Source organism: Sabethes cyaneus, chromosome 1 (assembly GCF_943734655.1).
Source record: "Sabethes cyaneus chromosome 1, idSabCyanKW18_F2, whole genome shotgun sequence".
In the NCBI taxonomy this organism is placed as follows: domain Eukaryota; kingdom Metazoa; phylum Arthropoda; class Insecta; order Diptera; family Culicidae; genus Sabethes; species Sabethes cyaneus.
Window position 1 is genome coordinate 127,989,942 of NC_071353.1, and position 20,600 is coordinate 128,010,541.

At 43.1% G+C, this 20,600-nt stretch overlaps 2 protein-coding genes across 2 annotated transcripts in view; one reads left to right on the plus strand and one right to left on the minus strand.

Annotated features, from left to right (window-relative positions):
• Nucleotides 1–11,639, plus strand: part of LOC128746215 (uncharacterized) — a 112,208-nt gene extending 100,569 nt beyond the window's left edge. Inside the window, exons 7-11 of the mRNA XM_053843263.1 lie at nucleotides 3–1,506; nucleotides 1,864–2,313; nucleotides 7,091–8,421; nucleotides 8,483–9,986; nucleotides 10,050–11,639. Coding sequence (XP_053699238.1) covers nucleotides 3–1,506; nucleotides 1,864–2,313; nucleotides 7,091–8,421; nucleotides 8,483–9,986; nucleotides 10,050–10,619 — 5,359 coding nt within the window. The 3' untranslated portion in view covers nucleotides 10,620–11,639. The remainder of the gene's footprint in view (nucleotides 1–2; nucleotides 1,507–1,863; nucleotides 2,314–7,090; nucleotides 8,422–8,482; nucleotides 9,987–10,049) is intronic.
• On the minus strand, nucleotides 10,681–20,451 carry LOC128746216 (cation-independent mannose-6-phosphate receptor). The gene is made up of 4 exons (XM_053843264.1): nucleotides 20,347–20,451; nucleotides 12,484–14,473; nucleotides 12,355–12,416; nucleotides 10,681–10,731 (listed from the first exon to the last, which is right to left on the minus strand). The coding sequence occupies exons 1-4, from the start codon at nucleotides 20,449–20,451 to the stop codon at nucleotides 10,681–10,683; spliced, it is 2,208 nt and encodes a 735-aa protein (XP_053699239.1).
• Between the last annotated feature and the right edge of the window lie 149 nt (nucleotides 20,452–20,600).

The window sequence follows — 20,600 nt, forward strand, 5'->3', positions numbered from 1 at the left end:
AGAGATATTTTCGCTTCGCTTGCTAAACTGACAGTCCTGAATCTGGACAACAACCATCTTCACGTCATCGATCGATTCACCTTCAGCCGAACTACCGCACTGGAGAAACTCTACATGCAGAACAACCAGCTGTCCTTCCATGACTTCAGCTTCGTCATCCAGGAGCAGGATATCACGGACAGCGATGGCACACCGTTCCAATTTCTGAACAATCTACGCATTCTCAACCTGCGCAACAACAGCATCACTACCATCTTCCGCGATTGGATCTACAATATGCCTGAACTGCGCGAACTGGATCTCAGCTACAACAACATCTCCACCCTATCGTACCCTAGTCTGCAGTTCCTGTCGCAGGACATTCGCGTTAATCTATCCCACAACCGAATCTCGGAGATTGACCTGAAAGATATGGAACCCATCATAACCTCCCAGCGTGAACAGGACAACGCTAAAATTCAAGTGAACGTCAATGATAACCCGCTGAACTGCAATTGTGTTATTTTCTCCTTCGTCCAGTACATGTTGAACCAGCTGGATAGAGCCGTGTACAGAAGAATTCAGTTCTACGCCGATCGGTTGCTCTGTGCAGAACCCAAAGAACATCAGGGTCAGCTGGTTGAAGAGCTCCACCTCAAAGATCTACTCTGCCCGCTGGATCAACCGGGCACGGAAATCAAACATTGCCCGGCGAACTGCAGCTGCTTTGTCCGTTTGGTCGATCGCAGAGTTATCGTTAACTGCACTGGGCAGGGTCTGCTAGAGGTACCGGCCCTTCCTCAGCCCGCTTTGTTCGGGTTCCAATTCCTGGAGCTGCACATCGAGAACAACAACATTACCCGCTTGCCAACCGGGATTCTCACCGGATACTCAAAGGTTGCCGAACTGTATGCTCACAATAATGCCATCTCACAGCTGGAACCGGAAAATCTGCCTTCCAGTCTACGCGTCCTGGATGTTACCAAAAACAAGTTGACCATGATAAACCAGACGGTTGTCCAGATACTGAATGCTAGCAAACAGCTGGAGAGTTTGCAGCTTTCCGACAACAAGTGGCACTGCGATTGTGCTTCTTCGCAATTTTTGAACTTCGTTCAGCAGAATCATCGGCGGATTGTTGACATCGGGAAGATGACCTGTGAGAATGGTAACGGGTTCGACTACATTACCGTAAATGATCTTTGCCGCGAGAATACGACCGTGCTCATTACCGTCAGCTTTATTATGTCGATTTTGGGACTGCTACTTGGATTGCTCACGATGCTGTACTTTACCTACCAAATGGAAATCAAGGTTTGGTTGTTCACGCATAACCTGTGCATGTGGTGGGTTTCGGAGGAAGAACTCGACAAGGACAAACTGTACGATGCCTTCATCTCGTACTCGCACAAAGATGAAGACTTCATCACCGAACACTTGGTACCGACGCTGGAGAAAGAGCCGATGAGCTTCAAAACCTGCTGGCATGTGCGGGACTTCATGCCGGGAGAATTGATTCCGACTCAAGTAAGTATTACCACAGACAAACAGACGAGACACTCGCGAAAATTCCATCGTTCAATCAAAAACCACTCATTTTTCAAAAGAGCATATTTCGCAACATGACCACACCGCGGCGCGCGAATTTTGCTTCGAGATTTCAGTATAAAACCATACAAATGTAAAAACCCTACAGCATAAAACCGTGCAAATGCAAGCTACTCCGTGACATGCATAACAGAGGGTGCTAGTGTGCAAGCAAAATGTGTAGGACGATGGTTTTTAAAGGATTTTCTTTTATGTATCATGACAGTTCGTCAGTGGTATTACCTTAACGTTAAATATTACAAACCCCAATAACTAAAATCATTTTTCTCATTTTAGATCGCCAAATCAGTGGAAAATTCTCGACGAACAATCGTTGTCCTTTCGAAGAACTTCCAAGAATCGGTCTGGGCTCGAATGGAATTTCGAACGGCCCATCTCAATTCGATGGCCGAAAATCGCGTGCGAGTTATCGTCATCATCTACGACGACGATTTGGATATGGAGCAAATGGACACTGAACTGAAGGCCTACCTTAAAATGAACACCTACGTCAAGTGGAGTGACCCGTGGTTCTGGGACAAATTGCGCTACGCTATGCCACATCCACCAACTGTGAAAAGTTCAAAGAGAAAAGGTCTAATAAAAAACCGCATCAAACCGTCCATCGACGACAAACCGGAATTAATCAAGCCGGTTCCGGTTACCACCAACGGAGGACCCTTGATGATCGGCCATGGACATGTCAACAGAGCGTTCACCATCTACACCAACGCCAAACAAACTGACGTATAGTCGACAGTGCCAACGTCATCAACTTTCTAAACAAAGGGCGACAACTACAATTTTGGCCTCAATGCTCAATAACAAACAAGCTCAGAGAGAAATGAGAGTATGTATGAGTTAGCTCTCTCTCCTCTTTTTGTCAATATTTTTTGTTTTGTTTATGCTTGCCCAGTTTTGCTAGAATGATATCGAAACAAGAAGCATTCATTTTATAACAAAGATGAGAAGCAATATTTTGATACTAAGCACTTAAAAATGTATATATTGTAAGAAACAAAACAAACAAGAAATACACATGATTTTAGTCAAAAAAAAGAAGCATTTCGGGAGCGCGTTGTACACTTTAGAGATGGTCGGGTAGCGGAAAATTTGCCCGAAACCCGTACCCGTACCCGTACCCGCCGGGTTTGGGTCGGGTTCGGGCATTGAAAAAAATAATTTGCGGGTTCGGGTCGGGTACGGGTTCTTAATTTTTGTTTTTGAAACCGGGTACGGGTCGGGTCGGGTATCTCTATTGACCACATTTAACACTAAAGATGGTCGGGTACCCGGGCCCGTCCCGTACCCGACGGGTTGCGGTCGGGTTCGGGTAACAAAAATTATAAACTTGCGGGTTCGGGTCGGGTACGGGCTCTTAATTTTTTTCTTAATCGGGTACGGGTCGGGTACGGGCATTCAAATTTTCATACCCGACTATCTCTAGTACACTTCCACGAGCTGTCAAAGAAATCTCGGCAAAAAGTATACGGTACAACATTTAAAAAGCGAATATGTTGCGGCTTTTACTGTTTACCATATCCTAAGATGCCCAACAACTATTCGCAAGCAAGATAGTGGAAGACCAGCCAAAATTATGGACGTAGAAGAACGTCGCTCTTTTTCTCGTGCCTTCAACAACAAGCCCTCTGGTTTAGCTATCAATTAAGATGTGCATGAGACGAATGTTTGAAGAAAATCTTGATTCCGTTTCTACAAAAGCATCATGCAGATGGACAATACGTGTTTTGGTCGGATAGAGCATCATCGTATTACGCCAAAAAAAACACAATCGTTCCTGAATACCCATTCGATCCCATTTGTACCTAAAAACCACGGTTCAAAAACAAAATTTGGGAAAGAAATTTGGGAAAATAGAGCTACTCTGCATAGTTGACGTAACTCCCCGCATAGTCATTTAGCATAGCGACACCAAGCTCGTTTGTGATTAGATCCCCTGCCACATCCCTACACATGTCAGCTTGTTTAGGTGTTTAGCACTTACGAGTTTGGTTCTGTCATTAGCCCGGAATAGTAATTCCAGCTCCTCACGATCTCTGTCCTCCTCTGGATCGTGGTCAACTCATTCCGCGCTCGTCGATATGTGACCAAATTCTTCCTCTTAGCTATGCTTAGATAGTTTTTACAAGTTCTTTTCTCCTCTCCATTGCTTGGTGGCATTCCCCGTCAAACCAATCATTTTGTGCACTCGACGTTTCTTCACCTAGCATCACAGTTGCGGCCGCATCGACAACCGAGGGTGTCCTGCTCTAGCCATCTTTGACGGCTGAAGCTACTAGCTCCGCACAGGAAGGTGCAGCTTCATTCAGTACGTGCAAGTAGTTCTCGCCAACTCACCACACCCAAACCCAAACACACCGCAACCGATGAGCCTTTGTCACGAGATATATACCGTCGATAGTTTTGAGTGCACATGTTTTGCTACTAGATAACGATCCGAGTCGATAGCCGCACTTCGAGAAAAATCGGCCATCGATGAGAATATGGTCGATTCGGTTCGAAGTTCGGTGGTCACGTGATCTCCAGGTTGCTTTAGGGATATCTTTACGGGGAAAGTTATCCCTAATGACGATCTTTATGGCCCGTGGCGAACCGCTGTCGTACGTAACCTCCAGCTGCGCATAGAACGCTGCCTTCTCGTTGTTGGGTTTACCTTCGTGCACTTCTGTGATGGCGTAGCTTAAGAAACGGCCTTTTATGCTCAACATATTCTCTCGTTGATCGCCTTCTATTCCAACATGCGAATGTGCATCTTGCCTATCACTACAAAGCCCGTTCCCAGCTCTATCGCTTTGGTAAAATTGGGCCTTGCTACCACGGATCCTCCACATCTTTGCGCATTTGCGACAGATCTCCTGCAATGACACTGACTTCCTAAACATAGAATGACACGATGCCGAACTTTGGGGGTTCTAGTTGTTCCAACAGCACTCTGTCGCCGCCCACGAAATTCACCGATCAGCAGTTCTAAGGTACCAAGCATCCATTCCTTCCTGTTTGTCCGCCATAGACTTTCCCATTGTCCGTTTCACAAGATATCGAGTATACGACGATTCTCCGCTTTCGTAGTGGAATGAGATCCTTAAGTTTACTTAATAACCGATTCCGAATTTTACCTTGAGGTTTAAACGTTAATTCCCTGCTGTATTTGTGCAAAATTTTCTTTAATTCTTCACTTAGTCCTGGTGAACGATATCTTCTAATTCGTTTTAAATAAAACGAAGATTTTTCCTGTTACCGATTCCGCACGTCCTCCATAAGGGACGATCGCTAGTCTAAGAATGTTCTTTATTAATTTTACGATATTACAATGCGGTTCCTACTTACTAAATCTGAGTGCCCTACGGAACTCCTCCTTCTTGAGCTAGTCCTGTCCTATTCTGCCTAATGGCAGACCTCACGCCGTCCGTCGAGCCTCCCTATCGTACATTCATTTTCGGCCCTCAAACGTGGGCTTTGTTTGTCAACAAACGACAAACACTCGCGAGAGGGTATTTGGTACGTTCCGAGCATAAGCTTCGCCGAACGTTCGAATCATTGTATACTTATGTCGAATTTGTTTATTCAATCCGGATTGAAACTGGATGAACTTTTTGTGTTCATTTGCTCCTATCTGACAGATAAAATTCATCCAGTTTCAACCCGGATTGAATAAACAAATTCGACATTAGTCGGTGAAACCCGATAGTACGTTTGTTTTTGGAAACGTTCGTTGGTGTGGGTCCAGAATTTAGCGTGTTCAGTTACTTATTCCTTTCACAGTAATCGTAATGTTTTTACATCAATATTTGTTAGGCATTTCTATCCGGGAGGATACCCGTACCCGATCTCCGCTAAGGTTGCTCGTATTCCGGCTGGTACTGGCTGGAGTTGCTGAATAAGAGGCCACTATGGGTTCTACTTTATATCTGCAGGTACGCGAGGCACCGATGTTCGCCAATCTAAACCTAAAAACGAATTTTAATTTCATCGTCATTTCATTTTCAATTCTCTAAAATCCATAATTATTTTATTTAATTAGGCAAGAACTCAGCTGCCCATAAAAGCGTAATTGTCCCATGCCGAAAAATGTGAAACCAGGGCAAAGAGATTGTAATAAAAAACTTGCTATCTGTATGTTATGCGGTACTGTAAAAGCAATATTTGAATTACTTCAAAGAAAACATTACGTTGCTCTAGTAATTGAACTTTTCAAAGAAATTTTGTAACAATAATTAGACAGATAAAGAGTTTATGGCGATGATACCGGAATTTTTTGCTCTATCAAGTTCCGAAGCATTGTTGTTGAGTTACGCTTTTATGGGCAATGAACTGGACATAGATTTACTGTTCTAGTTGGAATCTAAATTTATTTCACATGAAGCTATATGAGCAACTATTAACATAACGCATGATTTGCTGCAAATGCGTTTTATATTTGAATGTGTATGAAAATAGTCTGACTATTAAAAGATGAAAGACATATTACATGTTTTATTAATAAAAGTTAGTGTTAGCCATGTAATCAAAAGCATTATAGCATTTCAATATTAAATAATTATATTTAAAGTATTTATAAAAACTGAAGGAAATAATAATACACCTCACCTAATGTTTCTTCGTGTATGCATGATTGTAAATTATTTTCTGAATGACTTAGACTGTGGCAATTTTAGCGAACTAAAGAACAAAAAGAAAAATGCGATAATATTATCATTGCCAACAATACAGCAATAATTAATGTCTGTCACATACCAAAATCCGACCTATTACAGTCATTTAAGAATTTGATCACCTTAGACATTGTGATGGCCTTTGAAAATTCCCCAAAAGTTGGTAAAAATTTCCGGAAAATTCCAGTTTTCCCAAAGTATATTAAGGTGAAATCAGTCGTCATCGATACTGCCAATTTCAAAAGCAGTTTTTTTGTTTGAAACAAAAATTCTGTTTATGAAAATATATTCGCTGTGTTCAGATTGGCAAGAAGAATGCAGTATTTACATTTTTATAAACAGAATCCCGCTTTTGGGCCGAAAAACTGCTTCCGAAATTGGGCTTTCCGACGAAAAGTTAATGACTGCTAGTTTCCCGTTAAGATCGTTGAGCATTTTCGGCTCTTCTTTACTGCCTGGTATAACTTGATTTGTAACGTAAAGTAAAATCATTTACCTACAATCTGCCTATAATGTTTTATCACTTTCTAACGCACACATAACTGACCTGCATTCAACACTACCTAGCATTGTTCCAACAGCTCGTTAACGGATTCTTTTTTTTTCTGTCTGACGCTCGTTTATAGCCCGCACGAAGGCCGCTGCCAAGCACACATACATAGTCCGACCGGTCAACCGAACCACGCGAGGATTAGCACGTTATGCTAGCACCGCTGTTGAATAGCTGCTGTTACAACATTACAATTTATACTGAACTATCATCATAAAAGTCAGCTGAGTGTAAAGGCACACATAGATTAATCTGCAGGTGAAACCGTTCTGCTGAGACTCGTCCTAGCAGCCAGGAATAGGAAACACGAAGCGCAATTGCCATGGGCGCCAACCAAGTGGTACTAGCAGTGCTAGTAGCGTTACTTACGCACAATTTGGTAAGCTCATTTCCGCAGAATTATGATTACGTGATAGGAGCCGACTACGTCGGTACTGGAGCAGGCGGTCCCGGTTCGAGTGGAGCAGCCGGCATCGGTGCCGGCGGTGGCAGCGCAAATGGTAATGAACCGAGGTTCACATGTCCAGAGCCGACCCCAACCGTCGACTGCAGCTGCATGTACGCCAGTACCGATTACGAGATTCAATGTCCTGTTATTAATCCGGAAATTACGGTGAAAATCAAGCCCGGAATCTATGCACAGATACAATGCTACGAAAAACACGAGTTTAGCGAAATGCCAACACTGAACGTGGGTAACACGACTCAGGTGAAAATTATCCACTGTCCGCTACCGCAGCGGAAATCCATTCGGCAGTTTATAGGTTTCCTTGGTGTTAAGCATGTCAAAGATTTCTGGTATCAGAACTATGGAAAAGATCTGGGCGTTCGCCTGGTTCGACAACATTTCGAGGGCATGCATGAACTGGAGAAGCTGTTCCTAAGTTCCGGTATCGAAGACATCCAGCCAGATTTGTTTGCCGATCTGCCCAATCTCAAGTGGCTAATTCTGCGTAGTAATCACGTTAAACTGCTACACAATGTGTTTGACAACCTAACAAATTTGATGATTTTGGAACTTGGCGCTAATCAGATCACCGAGCTAGAGCCGGGTCTATTCAAAAACCAGCGAAAACTTCGTCACTTGAATCTGTGGCGAAATCAGTTACGAAACATTACCAAAGAATCGTTCCGAGGGGCCGAGACCCTCCAAGAGCTTGATCTCTCCGTCAATGCCATCGAATCGCTTGAACCGGATGTGTTCAGTTTGCTTCCCGATCTGAGCGTGCTCAATCTTAGTTTTAATCGATTCGTTAGTCTGCCAGAGATCCTTCTATCCGACAATCGAAAGCTCAAGGAGGTTAAGTTTATCAATAACCAAGCGCCGCTGCCAACTCTGCCCGAGAATTTCCTCAGCAATTTACGACAGTTGAAAACCGTCATACTCAACCGATGCAGCTTCACTCATCTTCCTGCATCACTGCTGCGAGGTTCCACCGAAATTACCCACCTAGATCTGAGCTACAATCAGCTAAATTCGCTACCAGAAATGCTTCTGCGAGATCAACTGAAACTTCAGGATCTAAACCTTGCCTACAACGAACTGGAAACACTTCCCGAGGAGCTCTTCCAAAACACTAAAGAGCTTCTGACTCTTCAATTATCATACAACCGGCTGTACAACCTGTCAGCGTAAGTATACTAAAGTACAATAAAAATTTGGAGTATTCTAATTTTCTCTCTCATATTTCAGGGATGTTTTCGCTTCGCTTGCTAAACTGACAGTCCTGAATCTGGACAACAACCATCTTCACGTCATCGATCGATTCACCTTCAGCCGAACTACCGCACTGGAGAAACTCTACATGCAGAACAACCAGCTGTCCTTCCATGACTTCAGCTTCGTCATCCAGGAGCAGGATATCACGGACAGCGATGGCACACCGTTCCAATTTCTGAACAATCTACGCATTCTCAACCTGCGCAACAACAGCATCACCACCATCTTCCGCGATTGGAACTACAATACGCTGGAACTGCGCGAACTGGATCTCAGCTACAACAACATCTCCACCCTATCGTACCTTAGTCTGCAGTTCCTGTCGCAGGACATTCGCGTTAATCTATCCCACAACCGAATCTCGGAGATTGACCTGAAAGATATGGAACCCATCATAACCTCACAGCGTGAACAGGACAACGCTAAAATTCAAGTGAACGTCAATGATAACCCGCTGAACTGCAATTGTGTCATTTTCTCTTTCGTCCAGTACATGCTGAAGCAGCTGGATAGAGCCGTGTACAGAAGAATTCAGTTCTACGCCGATCGGTTGCGCTGTGCAGAGCCCAAAGAACATCAGGGTCAGCTGGTTGAAGAGCTCCACATCAAAGATCTACTCTGCCCGCTAGATCAACCGGGCACGGAAATCAAACATTGCCCGGCAAACTGCAGCTGCTTTGTTCGCCCGGTCGATCGGGGAGTTATCGTTAACTGCACTGGGCAGGGTCTGCTAGAGGTACCGGCCCTTCCACAGCCCACCTTGTTCGGGTTTAACTTCTTGGAACTGCACATCGAAAACAACAACATTACCCGCTTACCAACCGGGAATCTCACCGGATACTCAAAGGTTGCCGAACTGTATGCTCACAATAATGCCATCTCACAGCTGGAGCCGGAAAATCTGCCTTCCAGTCTACGCGTCCTGGATGTTACCAAAAACAAGCTAACCATGATTAACCAAACAGTTGTCCAGATGCTGAATGCTAGCAAACAGCTGGAGAGTTTGCAGCTTTCCGACAACAAATGGCACTGCGATTGTGCTTCTTCGCAGTTTTTGAACTTTGTTCAACAGAATCATCGGCGGATTGTTGACATCGGGAAGGTAACCTGTGAGGATGGCAAAGAGTTCGACTCCATTACGGTCAATGATCTTTGCCGCGAGAATACGACTGTGATTATTACCGTCAGCGTTATTTTGTCGATTCTGGGACTGCTAATTGGATTGCTCACGGTGCTGTACTTTACCTACCAAATGGAAATCAAAGTTTGGTTGTTCACGCATAACCTGTGCATGTGGTGGGTTTCGGAGGAAGAACTCGACAAGGACAAACTGTACGATGCCTTTATCTCGTACTCACACAAAGATGAGGACTTCATTACCGAACATTTGGTACCAACGCTGGAGAAAGAGCCGATGAGCTTCAAAACCTGCTGGCACGTGCGGGACTTTATGCCGGGAGAATTGATTCCGACTCAAGTAAGTATTACCTTAATGTTAAATATTTGAAACGTCCACTAATTGATTTTTTTTTCATTTTAGATCGCTAAATCAGTGGAAGATTCCCGACGAACAATCGTTGTTCTTTCGAAGAACTTCCAAGAATCGGTCTGGGCTCGGATGGAATTTCGAACGGCGCACCTCAATTCGATGGCCGAAAACCGCGTGCGAGTTATCGTCATAATCTACGACGACGATTTGGATATGGAACAAATGGACACTGAGCTGAAGGCCTACCTCAAGATGAACACCTACGTCAAGTGGGGCGATCCATGGTTCTGGGACAAACTGCGCTACGCCATGCCCCATCCCCCAACCGTGAAGGGACTGAAGGGAAAAGGTCTAATAAAAAACCACATCAAAAGCTCCATCGATGACAAGCTGGAATTAATCAAGCCGGTTCCGGTTACTCCTCCTCCACTTACGACTCCCCCAGCGGAAATGAATGGACTGCGGACTCCTCCATTTATCATTTCGAATGGTAAACCCGTGGCCGGAAACGGCCACCATGCGACCACCAACGGAGGACCCTTGATGAACGGGCATGTTGCAAATGGACACGTCAACAGAGCCTTCACCATTAACACCAACGCCAAACAAAGTGACGTATAGTCGACAGCGCCAGCGTCATCAATTTTCTAAACAAAGGGCGCCACCATCCGATCTATGTAGACTAATTAGCAGTGGTAGCATTAGTAGCAGCAGTAACCAAACATGAATCAGACTGAGACAGGCGTGAGATTATAGACGAAGAAAAAACTCATAGAAAAACGATAACTCAAATCGAACTTGAGATCCCTAAAAAAGCAACAATCTAAAATGTGATAAAAGGTAGTTCGTGCGAGGGAAAAAATCATCGTGCTAATTTGTTGAATGTAATACAAACATATAATATCGAACTGTACGTATGGCAGGTTTTTGCTGTCCATACCTACATACACAAACACGCGACTAATAGGTAGATAAACGATTAAACCAATCTGCTTCCATGTGAGAAGATCATGGGAAAAAGAAACTTAAAAATCTCCAAAAGTGTTATCAATGTAGAGAATCTTAATAAACCGGCTCCGAGGCTTCTGTGTGCGGCCAGTAAGAACAGCGCAAATAATAAATTAGAGCTTCTCGTGTTTCAAATTTGAAAACAAATCATCGAAGAGCCTTTTGTACATAAAGAAAGACTTATTTTTATATACCATCAGTCATCTTATAGTGTAACTCGAATAAGCAATCTTTTTCTTTTCGGACAGGTCAAAATCATGTCCTGTATTTATGTAGCAATGTATGTTTTTGTATAGTTTCCTATCAGCAAATTTTAGTTCGTATTTGTTTATAATAATTAGTAACGAGCGGATTGCTCCGAACATTTTCGACGACCGGCTTACAACACTAAGCAATAGAAGAGATTTATTTTCCACTTTTTTTTTGTTAGTGTAAAGCTTAAACCACAACTGCAAGTGATCTCCGAGGTCTACTGCGCACGAGTTTGTTATCGGTAGGAATCTTTTGCGTAGGAAATCAAAAAATAAACAAGCTTAGCTGTAAGTAGTTTTGAATGAAACACGAAAACAAGTATCTGATCTTATCCAAAAACTGTAGCAATACGAAAAGACGAACTGTATGCATAAGAGAATAAAGCTGTAAATTTTTAACTATAGTGTTCTTATTAGTATTTTGCATAAAGACTATGATGACAGTTTTGTATGGAAAAATGTTTGATCGCTTTTATTAAATTTCCCGCTTTGAGACTATTAGCGGAATTTTTCATCGGCAAATACCAAACTGGGGTTTGAAAGATTCCCTCGTCGATGGATGAAATGTTTGCTCTTCGACAATCTGCAAACTTATAATTTGTGTTTTGCATTTCAAAACGACGTACGATTCAGTTGAACGAACAGAAAAGAAACCAATAAGCTATTTCGAATGACGCTGAACGGTTCAACAACTTGCATACTAGGTACTAGCGAGTGAAACAAACGCTTTCCAGAAATTGAGTAGACTTCCTGTTCAACATTGCGCTGTTCGACTGCATTCTTTACCTGCTTTAATGATGCCAACCACATTCTTCACAAATCTTTCATACTCGAAATATTTTATTTCGAATTTCAAAACCCCTAAATTTGCAAATTCCATTCCCTTTTCTGGAAAACTAAAAGAAGCTCGAATAATCACGTAAATCTAGGAAATCTCTACCTATATTCATCACTGCCCTTGACTGCAATAATCTTTCATCATCACAAATGCTTCCCCTGTACTGTAACTCCATTTGATTTATGTTACGCAAAAATCCAACACCCGTCAGATAGTTTACTGAGCCACACAGTCGATAATAGAGAGAAAATTTACTTACCTCATTCACGGAGAAGCTTTCCTCGTTGGCACAGCTAACTCGTAGATTAACGTTGATATTGCCTGCAAGTAAGACCGAATGATGAGTTAAAAGTAAGCGTTCCGAATCGCACATTTCCAACCAGCTCACCTCCAGTAAGCGTGCAGTTTGCATCAGTCATAGTAAAGAACATCTTAACCGCTTGATCTTCATAGTCGACCACAGCGGTAATGTTCTTACTGCATAGATTCAACCTTCCATCGTTCAGTTCAGCGGAAGCACTAGCCTTGCTAGGGTTCACCAGCAATGAACCAAGTGGGAAAATATTTTGCAAATTGACTCTTTCGTTCGTCTGACCATTATTCACGGAACAATTCGCGGACTGGAATTCAGCTTTCAGATTAGGACAAATTACGTTCGTTGGCCACTCGAAACGATAGTGACAATCGTGTTGTATCTCTTGCAATATGGGCAATCCACGGCCAGCCTTCGGTGCACAATAGAATTCAATTTCAGTGGAAAGCTCCGTTGCATTGTCCTTCGGACAGTTATCCCCTCGCAGATACCGAAGCTGCACTCGATCTTCCACAACAGTTAGCGACACATCCGGATATCCTAGGGACAATTCATGGGTAGGCAAGGCCTGCGAAGAATCTTTGACAGCTAGACAGGCAGCTGATCCTCCCGGGCATCCGAGACCAAACTGCGACAAAAGCGGACGACACACGTTTAAATAGAATTTTTGACGTTTATCTTTGGCAATTGCCAGCGAATCGTTGACTAATGCTTCATAGTTTTTCTCGGACGATATAAGCGGAGTAAGATCCACTTCTTGATCACTGGAGAAATTCATAGCCGAACAGGAAATCTCTCTGGTGCATGCGAGTTTTGTTTTCATCTGGATTATCACCTCACAACCGGACGCCTCCACCAGCTTGGGTGGTGGTGATTTTTCGCCTTTGTCAGTCTCGCATATAAACTCTATTTTCGTGGACCACCGCTCGTTGGCCTGATTGCAAATCGATCCGGAATGATAGTGAAGGTACGGTGCACCGGTAATGTTATACAACAGTTCATCATTGATGGTACCCACGCTCACAGCTTGGGAATTGTTGGATGCCAGCTGGCATGCACCCGACGGTTCGGGACACTGGCTTTTAGCTGATTTGCAAATACTAAACTCATACAAAGAATCACCTTGCCCAACCGTATACTTTTGATTAGCTAGCGAAGACATGTTGAAAACCAAGCCGCTAATTGGATCCATTACTGCGCATGGTTCTTGTTTCTTACAAGCCAGTGCCGTTCGCCAAGAAAACAGATAAGTACAATTTTCCTTACCAACATATTCTGGAATTTCTTCCGTTGCTTTAGGGTCACATTCGAAAATGATTTTAGAATCTTGGCATGACCCTTCCTTTGAGTGCAGATTCATGACTAGCTTGCCATTTTCAATGGTTGGATTCGGGTCGGTTTGACCATAATCGTGAAACTTACGCGCATAATCTTGTTCCGTGTCATTTACGTAGCAAACACTGACCCCGGGAGGACACATGGTCATGTGTCCGTAATGTACGGGTTTACAGGCAGTGACAAAAAAGTGCGATCCGTTCCGATCCGGCACGTGATGGTTGACATGGCTAAGCGGTAGCAGGTTGAAAATGTGTCCGGTTGCATCCTTTACAGAACATTCGTTGTTCTTTACTCTATTCGGCAGAGGCGCACAAGCCAGCTGCGTTGTCCAGAACATAAAATAGTTACACTGATCCTCCGAATACGGAACCACGTTCATCGGTTCCGCCTCCAGTCCGTAGCTGCACATTAGAATAATATCGAAGGTATAGTTTTTGCCCTCTCGACACCGATCTCCGCCACTAAAATTGAAGTGCAGTCTGCCGTCGACGAACTGAAGTGCTGATTTCATGCCCAGCAGTACTTCGGTACCATCCTTCCGGCGGAGACAAGCCGCACCACCGGAAACACCATTACACTTGGTGTCCAACTGATCACAAACATCGAATATAAACTTTTCGTTGATGTCCGACATTGCGTGGTGTGCCAGATCCGAGTTAAGCCCGGTAAGGTTGAAGACAGTGTTGTACAATGGTTCCGTTACGGTGCAATGTTCGCCGGTCAGCGTCTGCGAAAGAAAGAAGTAAAGATTCCGGGGGTTAACAAACAATAACAACACGATGCAGAAGCGAAATGATAAATGATAGTTTTTTTAAGTTTTTTATATTGTTGTGAAAAAGCCACTGGAATGAAGTAAGAATATATGTACGATGAATTTACCCATAAGAAAAACAAAATTGGTCACCAACTAGTAAAATGCGACAAAAGCTGGTTTGATTTAATTCAATGATGAACTCAGACTTACACATTTCGCGAATATACTCGGTTATACCTATTTATCAGTAGTAAAACAATAATGCTACTATCGAATTGGTATGTCAAATAAAATAAGCACTGACACTTTCTGATCTGAGACACAAGGCTATGGAAAGTTTTAACTATAGCCTTGTGCGCTTGAACTAAGTTGGTTTGCAGTCCATTCAATCGTTCACTGAGTTTCTATCACAGAGCCTTTCTGATTTTGGCCGCACACGATTTAGTTGCGATTTTTTGCTAACAAAATCTCAGTGTTGTTCAATGAAATTTCATAAAATAATTTCGAGAAGTACATACAATGATTGCACAAATAAGGTTATTCATTTCAGATGAATTGCCACGGAAAACGGATAGTTGTGCTATACGCACTTAGTTCAGTGCTATATGCAACCAACTCACACCCCACAAGCAACAAATTATAAACAAACTTGATCTTATATGTTTCGACAGCAGTTTTACTGCGACGATAAGCTATAACCAAGCCGTGCTGCAAATGAATCACGCTCAGACAAAATATAAACAAACAGACAGCGTCGAGATATCGAATTACATCTTTGCTGCGAGCAAGCATCGATGCTCGTTGTAAATATTGAGTTGCATTAAGAATGAAACCAAACATAAACGATAACAGTACCCGATACCAAAAAAGGAAAATAAGTAAAACAAATCAAACTGTCATGGACACTTCTCTTGGTCCTATTAGCGGTGCGCCACTAATAGGACACTCCCTACTTTGAGCCGCAGGCGCAGCAGAACCTATGCTAGTCCACACCTAAACTAGTCGAGAATAGTTACCCCGCGCAGTGGCCCGATCATGCGTTCCGGTCTTTCCGTTAATTCGTGACGTCATGATTTAACGTGGACCAGCGAGAGCACGTTACATGGCACCCTGAGCTTCTTCGGATTCCTTCGAAGATTTCGTGGCATTCGTGGAAGGAAAGGTTGTAAGGTTAAAGATCGCTACAGGTATATTTATATTGATTTGAAAGAAGCATTTGATCGAGTCGTCCATCAAATGCATTGTGCCAAACTTGACAAATTGGGAATTTATCTAGCATGCTTTCCTGGCAAAACTCTTATCTTCGTAGACATAAAATTGCCGTTACACTTGGTTGTGCTCAATCGAGGTGATTTTAGTACGATTCCATAGTATCTCAAAGGAGCGTTTTAGGACCTTGGCTGTTTTTGCTGTTCATCAACGATGTTACCTAGCGTCTGCCGCTTGGAACAAGGTTGTGCTATGCGGATGCGGAAAACAGGCATTGTTTTTTTAGTTACCGTATTAACGGGGTACCAATATTTCAAATCGAGCGAGAAACAAACGATGCCGTCCCGTTCGCGAGTGAGTGTGAGAAGCATAGCATCCAACGCTTACTCCACCGACGTAAGCGTACGCAAACAGCCGCTAATGCTGTGTGCATACATTCTGCTGCCAATACACTCGCGAGTGCACAGCGCCGTTCTGCGCAGCCCGCTCAAGAAACCAACAGCTCATGAGTTGTAAACAGCCCACGAGCGTTAGTCGTGAGCGTTCGATATCAACCGTTAAGGCGCTGTAGGTAAATGAGCATCTACTGAGCAAAAACACAGAAAATGAAGCCTGCCCACAGTTGCTCCAGTGTATCTGAAATCGGAGAAGGATGGATAAAATCACTCAGCTTGTTAGAAATGGCAATCAACATGCCTCCACCGTGAGGTTTTTTCTGCATCTGAAGGCAGAAAAGACACCATCCGAACAATTGTAGCGAATAAATTTGTTCGTAATGCAAGCGCAGTACATAATCCGCCATAATCCGTTCGTAGTCCGCGCACGTTCTGATAATATATCAGTAGCGGCTTGAAAGAGTTTAGTCATGGATCAGGCACGAAACTGAAGACAAATTCAAAAGTAATAGTGTCAAGCAGCCTAAGCGCTTTTAAAGCTAATTTCATTCGACCTTCGTCTGGACGAAGGTTTTGTTGTAGGAAATGAAAACTTTTATTCAGCTCGTATCCAGCTTTTTACGAGCCATAATGGCGGACGTGTTCGTAATATTTTAACAGCATTTTTGACATTTCCCTAATACATCGCACGTTTTCTTTCCGCGCGTTCACGGTAAAACTAAAACAATGTACGGAAAGAGAACGTGCGATGTATTAGGGAAATGTCAAAAATGCTGTTCAAATATTATGAACACGTCCGCCATTATGGCTCGTAAAAAGCTGGATACAGCTGTATCCGGTGATTGTATCAAGTGCTTGGCTTGTTAATAATGACTGCTTTAGAAACTGCAATGGAGCTCAACAGAGGCTTCTCCGCGCTTTCAAATAGCCGATTTGCGTATTGATGTCTAATCTATTTTTAGAATAAGTAGTTTTGCATTGCAAGTTATTCAGCCGATAACTAATCTTACTTAAAATTAAAAAAAAATAGAATCTGAATAGACTTCTGATCTTCTGAAAGCTTCAATTAGTCTATAAAACGGCTAAAGTCTATAAGACCTTTGAGGAGCCATAAAGTGGTTTGATGTTCATGACTGTATAGAAGTGGATTATTTAGCAAAAAGAGCCGCTTTTAAGCTTGTTTACCAGCTTCAGGGTGAGAGCTGATTTGAAGCACGTAAGGTAGCTTAAACACCACTTTAGTGGCTACTTTATGCAGGTTTGATCTTGTTACTTGAGAAATAAGCGGCAATGGAAGAATTGCTGAAGTTCCCTACCATTATTGTGTAGTTCTTACTTACTTCATTGCCCTAACGCCTTATGACAAGGTCTACGCAGTATAATTGCTCCATCTATTTCAGTCCACGGCAGCTGATCTCCAGCTCCGCGGACACCCAGTACTCGCCAGATTTCGCTCCACCTGGTTTTGCCACCTCGCTCACTGTGCCCCGCTTCGTCTTGTTCCTACCGGATGCGATGCGCAAACTATTTTTGCAGGATAGTTGTCCGGCATTCTAGCAACATGTCCATCTAGCTTTAACCACCAGCTCAATACTGGGTTCACCGTAGAGACGCGCACGTTCGTTTTTCATTCTTCGCCTTTATACACCGTTCTCTAGCACACCGCCATAGATGGTTCTTAGCACCCGCCGCTCGAAAACTCCTAGTGCTCGTAGGTCCTAGGTATCTTCTAGCAGTGTCCACGTTTCGTGCCCGTAGAGTGCAAGCGGTCTAATTAGCGTTTTGTACAGTGTGCACTTTGTACGGGGGTTTAGATTGTTCGACCGCAAACGTTTGTGGAGTCCGTTGTAGGCTCGACTTCCGCTGATAATGCGCCATTTAATCTCACGGCTGGAACTGTTGTCTTCTGTTGCCACTGCCAGTGAGCCAAGGTATACAAACTTGTCGACTACCTCAAACTCATCCCCCGTCGATCACCACGGTACAGCCTAAGCGGGCCCCGTCGCGCTCAGTCCCGCCCGTCAGCATATAACTCGTTTTAGACGAACTTCGCATCGCATTTTGATCGCCGCTTGTCTTATAAGGAGGCAGGCGGCAGGAGAGACATCTCCTTGTCGAACTGCCCTGCGAGATTCGAATGGGTCCGACAATCCACCCAAGATTCTCACACAGTACTGGACCCCATCCGTCGTAGCCATGATAAGTCTAGTAAGCTTACCCGGAAAGCCGTATTCGTCCAAAATTCTCCATAGCTCTGGTCGGTCTATCATATGCGGCTTTGTAATCGATGAACAGGTGATACGTGGGGATTCGGAATTCGCGGCACTTCTGGAAGATCTGCTCAGGGTGAATCCCACTAATCTATTGGTGACAGTGGATGGAAGATGACTGGATGGAAACAATTTGTAGGCAACATTCAGGATAGTAATCGCTCAGTAGTTCTCACAATCCAGCTTATCGCCTTTCTCGCAGATAGGGCAGATAACTTCGTCTTTCCACTCCTCTGGTAGTCGTTTCGTATTCCAAATCTTGACAAGCATTAATACAAACAGTTGGCCAACTTGTCCAGACCCATTTTAATAAGTTCCGCTCCAATGCCATCCTTTTCTGGTGCTTTGTTGTACTTCAGCTGCTAGGTGGCTTCTTTAAATTCGCTTATCGATGGAGGTGGCAAATCTCTGTTGCTTGCTGCACCAATAAAACTTCACTATCATGGTCTTCCGATTGCACGCCATTCAGGTGTTCATGGAAGTGCTGCTTCTACTTTTCGATCGCCGCACGGTCTTCAGTCAAAATTCCTCCATCTTAATCTCTGCACATTTCGGCCCGCGGCACAATGTCTTTGCTAGATTCGTTGAGTCTCTAACGGAATTACCGTGTGTCGTGAAAGCGATACCGCCCTGCTTTTGCTTCTGATGGCGCTTCTTCTCCTGGAAGAGTCGGGATTCCGATCTGCGCATCTGCTTGTATCGCTCCACATTCTGACGGGTGGCTCTACGCAGCATTTGTACTGCGCACACCTAGTCAAACCATTCGTTACGTCAATTCCACACACGGCCTAAGACGTTCTCCGCTACGCTATTAATGGCTGTTTTCACGGCACTTCAACAGTCCTCAAGAGACTGTCCTCATCCAACTAACTCACTACCGGCAGCGTGGCTTCGAAAGATAACTCGTAGTCGTAGCTTTCGGCGACGGTACTTCCGAGGTAAAAGCTGTGCACGTTAAGTATGCTAATATCAAAGAATCGACCCAAATTCCAGTGACTGAATCTAAATTTTGGTATCCAGCTTTTTACGAGCCATAATGGCGGACGTGTTCGTAATATTTGAACGGCATTTTTGACATTTCCCTAATCCAGCTTTTTACGAGCCATAATGGCGGACGTGTTCGTAATATTTTAACAGCATTTTTGACATTTTCCTAATACATCGCACGTTTTCTTTTCGCGCGTTCACCGTAAAACTAAAGGAATGTACGGAAAGAAAACGTGCGATGTATTAGGGAAATGTCAAAAATGCTGTTAAAATATTACGAACTCGTCGGCCATTATGGCTTGTAAAAGCTGGATACGTCGCGTTTTCTTTCCGCGCGTTCACGGTAAAACTAAAGGAATGTGCGGAAAGAAAACGTGCGATGTATTAGGGAAATGTCAAAAATACTGTTAAAATATTACGAACACGTCCGCCATTATGGCTCGTAAAAAGCTGGATAAGTCATCATCATCATCATCATCATCAAAATAATCATAATTCTCAACAAAATCATCATCATTATGATCATCATCCTTATGATCTTCATCATTATCATCATCTTCTTCATCATTAAAATAATCATCGTCAACATCTTCATCATCAAAATAACCATCATCAGTAAAATCATCATCATGACCATCATTATTAAAATCATCATCATTGAAAATAATCAAAGCAAGGAATTTTCTAACTTTAGGGTTAATTATTCAATAATAGAAAACATTTATGATATGTAGCTAAAAGTAAAAAACACGACATACAAAATAAAATTGTACCAAAAATAAAATCCATCAGTGAAAAATAAGGAATTTTTTAACTTTAGGGGAGATTAATCAATACTAGAAATAAATTTATGACACCTACAAGTCAAAAAACGAGACACTCAAAAAAAAATTTAGTACCAAAAATATGATTCGATTATCCGGGCTGAAAATAAAAGTGAACACCGGGATAATCGAGTCCAGGCTGTACCTATTTGTATACCTACCAGACTGTTACCATATGATCCCGCCGGTAAAAGTACTACCATTGTCATCACTGTCATCAGAATCATCGTTGCCAAACACCTGTCCGTGCCCGAATGGTTTGGCATTGTGGAACGCGTTATTGATTGTTTAGCACAAATTATTTTCCTTTTTTTTCTAATTGCAATATTTTTTCGGAAATCACCTGTGAACAAATTACGCTTCTTATTCGGCACTCGTGTTTTTTTATGACTAGCGAAACCCACATAAACACTTT

Coding starts and splice junctions, on each gene's coding strand:
- LOC128746216 (XM_053843264.1), bottom strand. CDS start 20,451: ATGCCAAACCATTCGGGCACGGACAGGTGTTTGGCAACGATGATTCTG. Junction 12,417..12,483: donor AAACTGCACGCTTACTGGAG/GTGAGCTGGTTG, acceptor TCTTACTTGCAG/GCAATATCAACGTTAATCTA. Junction 10,732..12,354: donor AAAGCTTCTCCGTGAATGAG/GTAAGTAAATTT, acceptor CGCCTGTCTCAG/TCTGATTCATGTTTGGTTAC.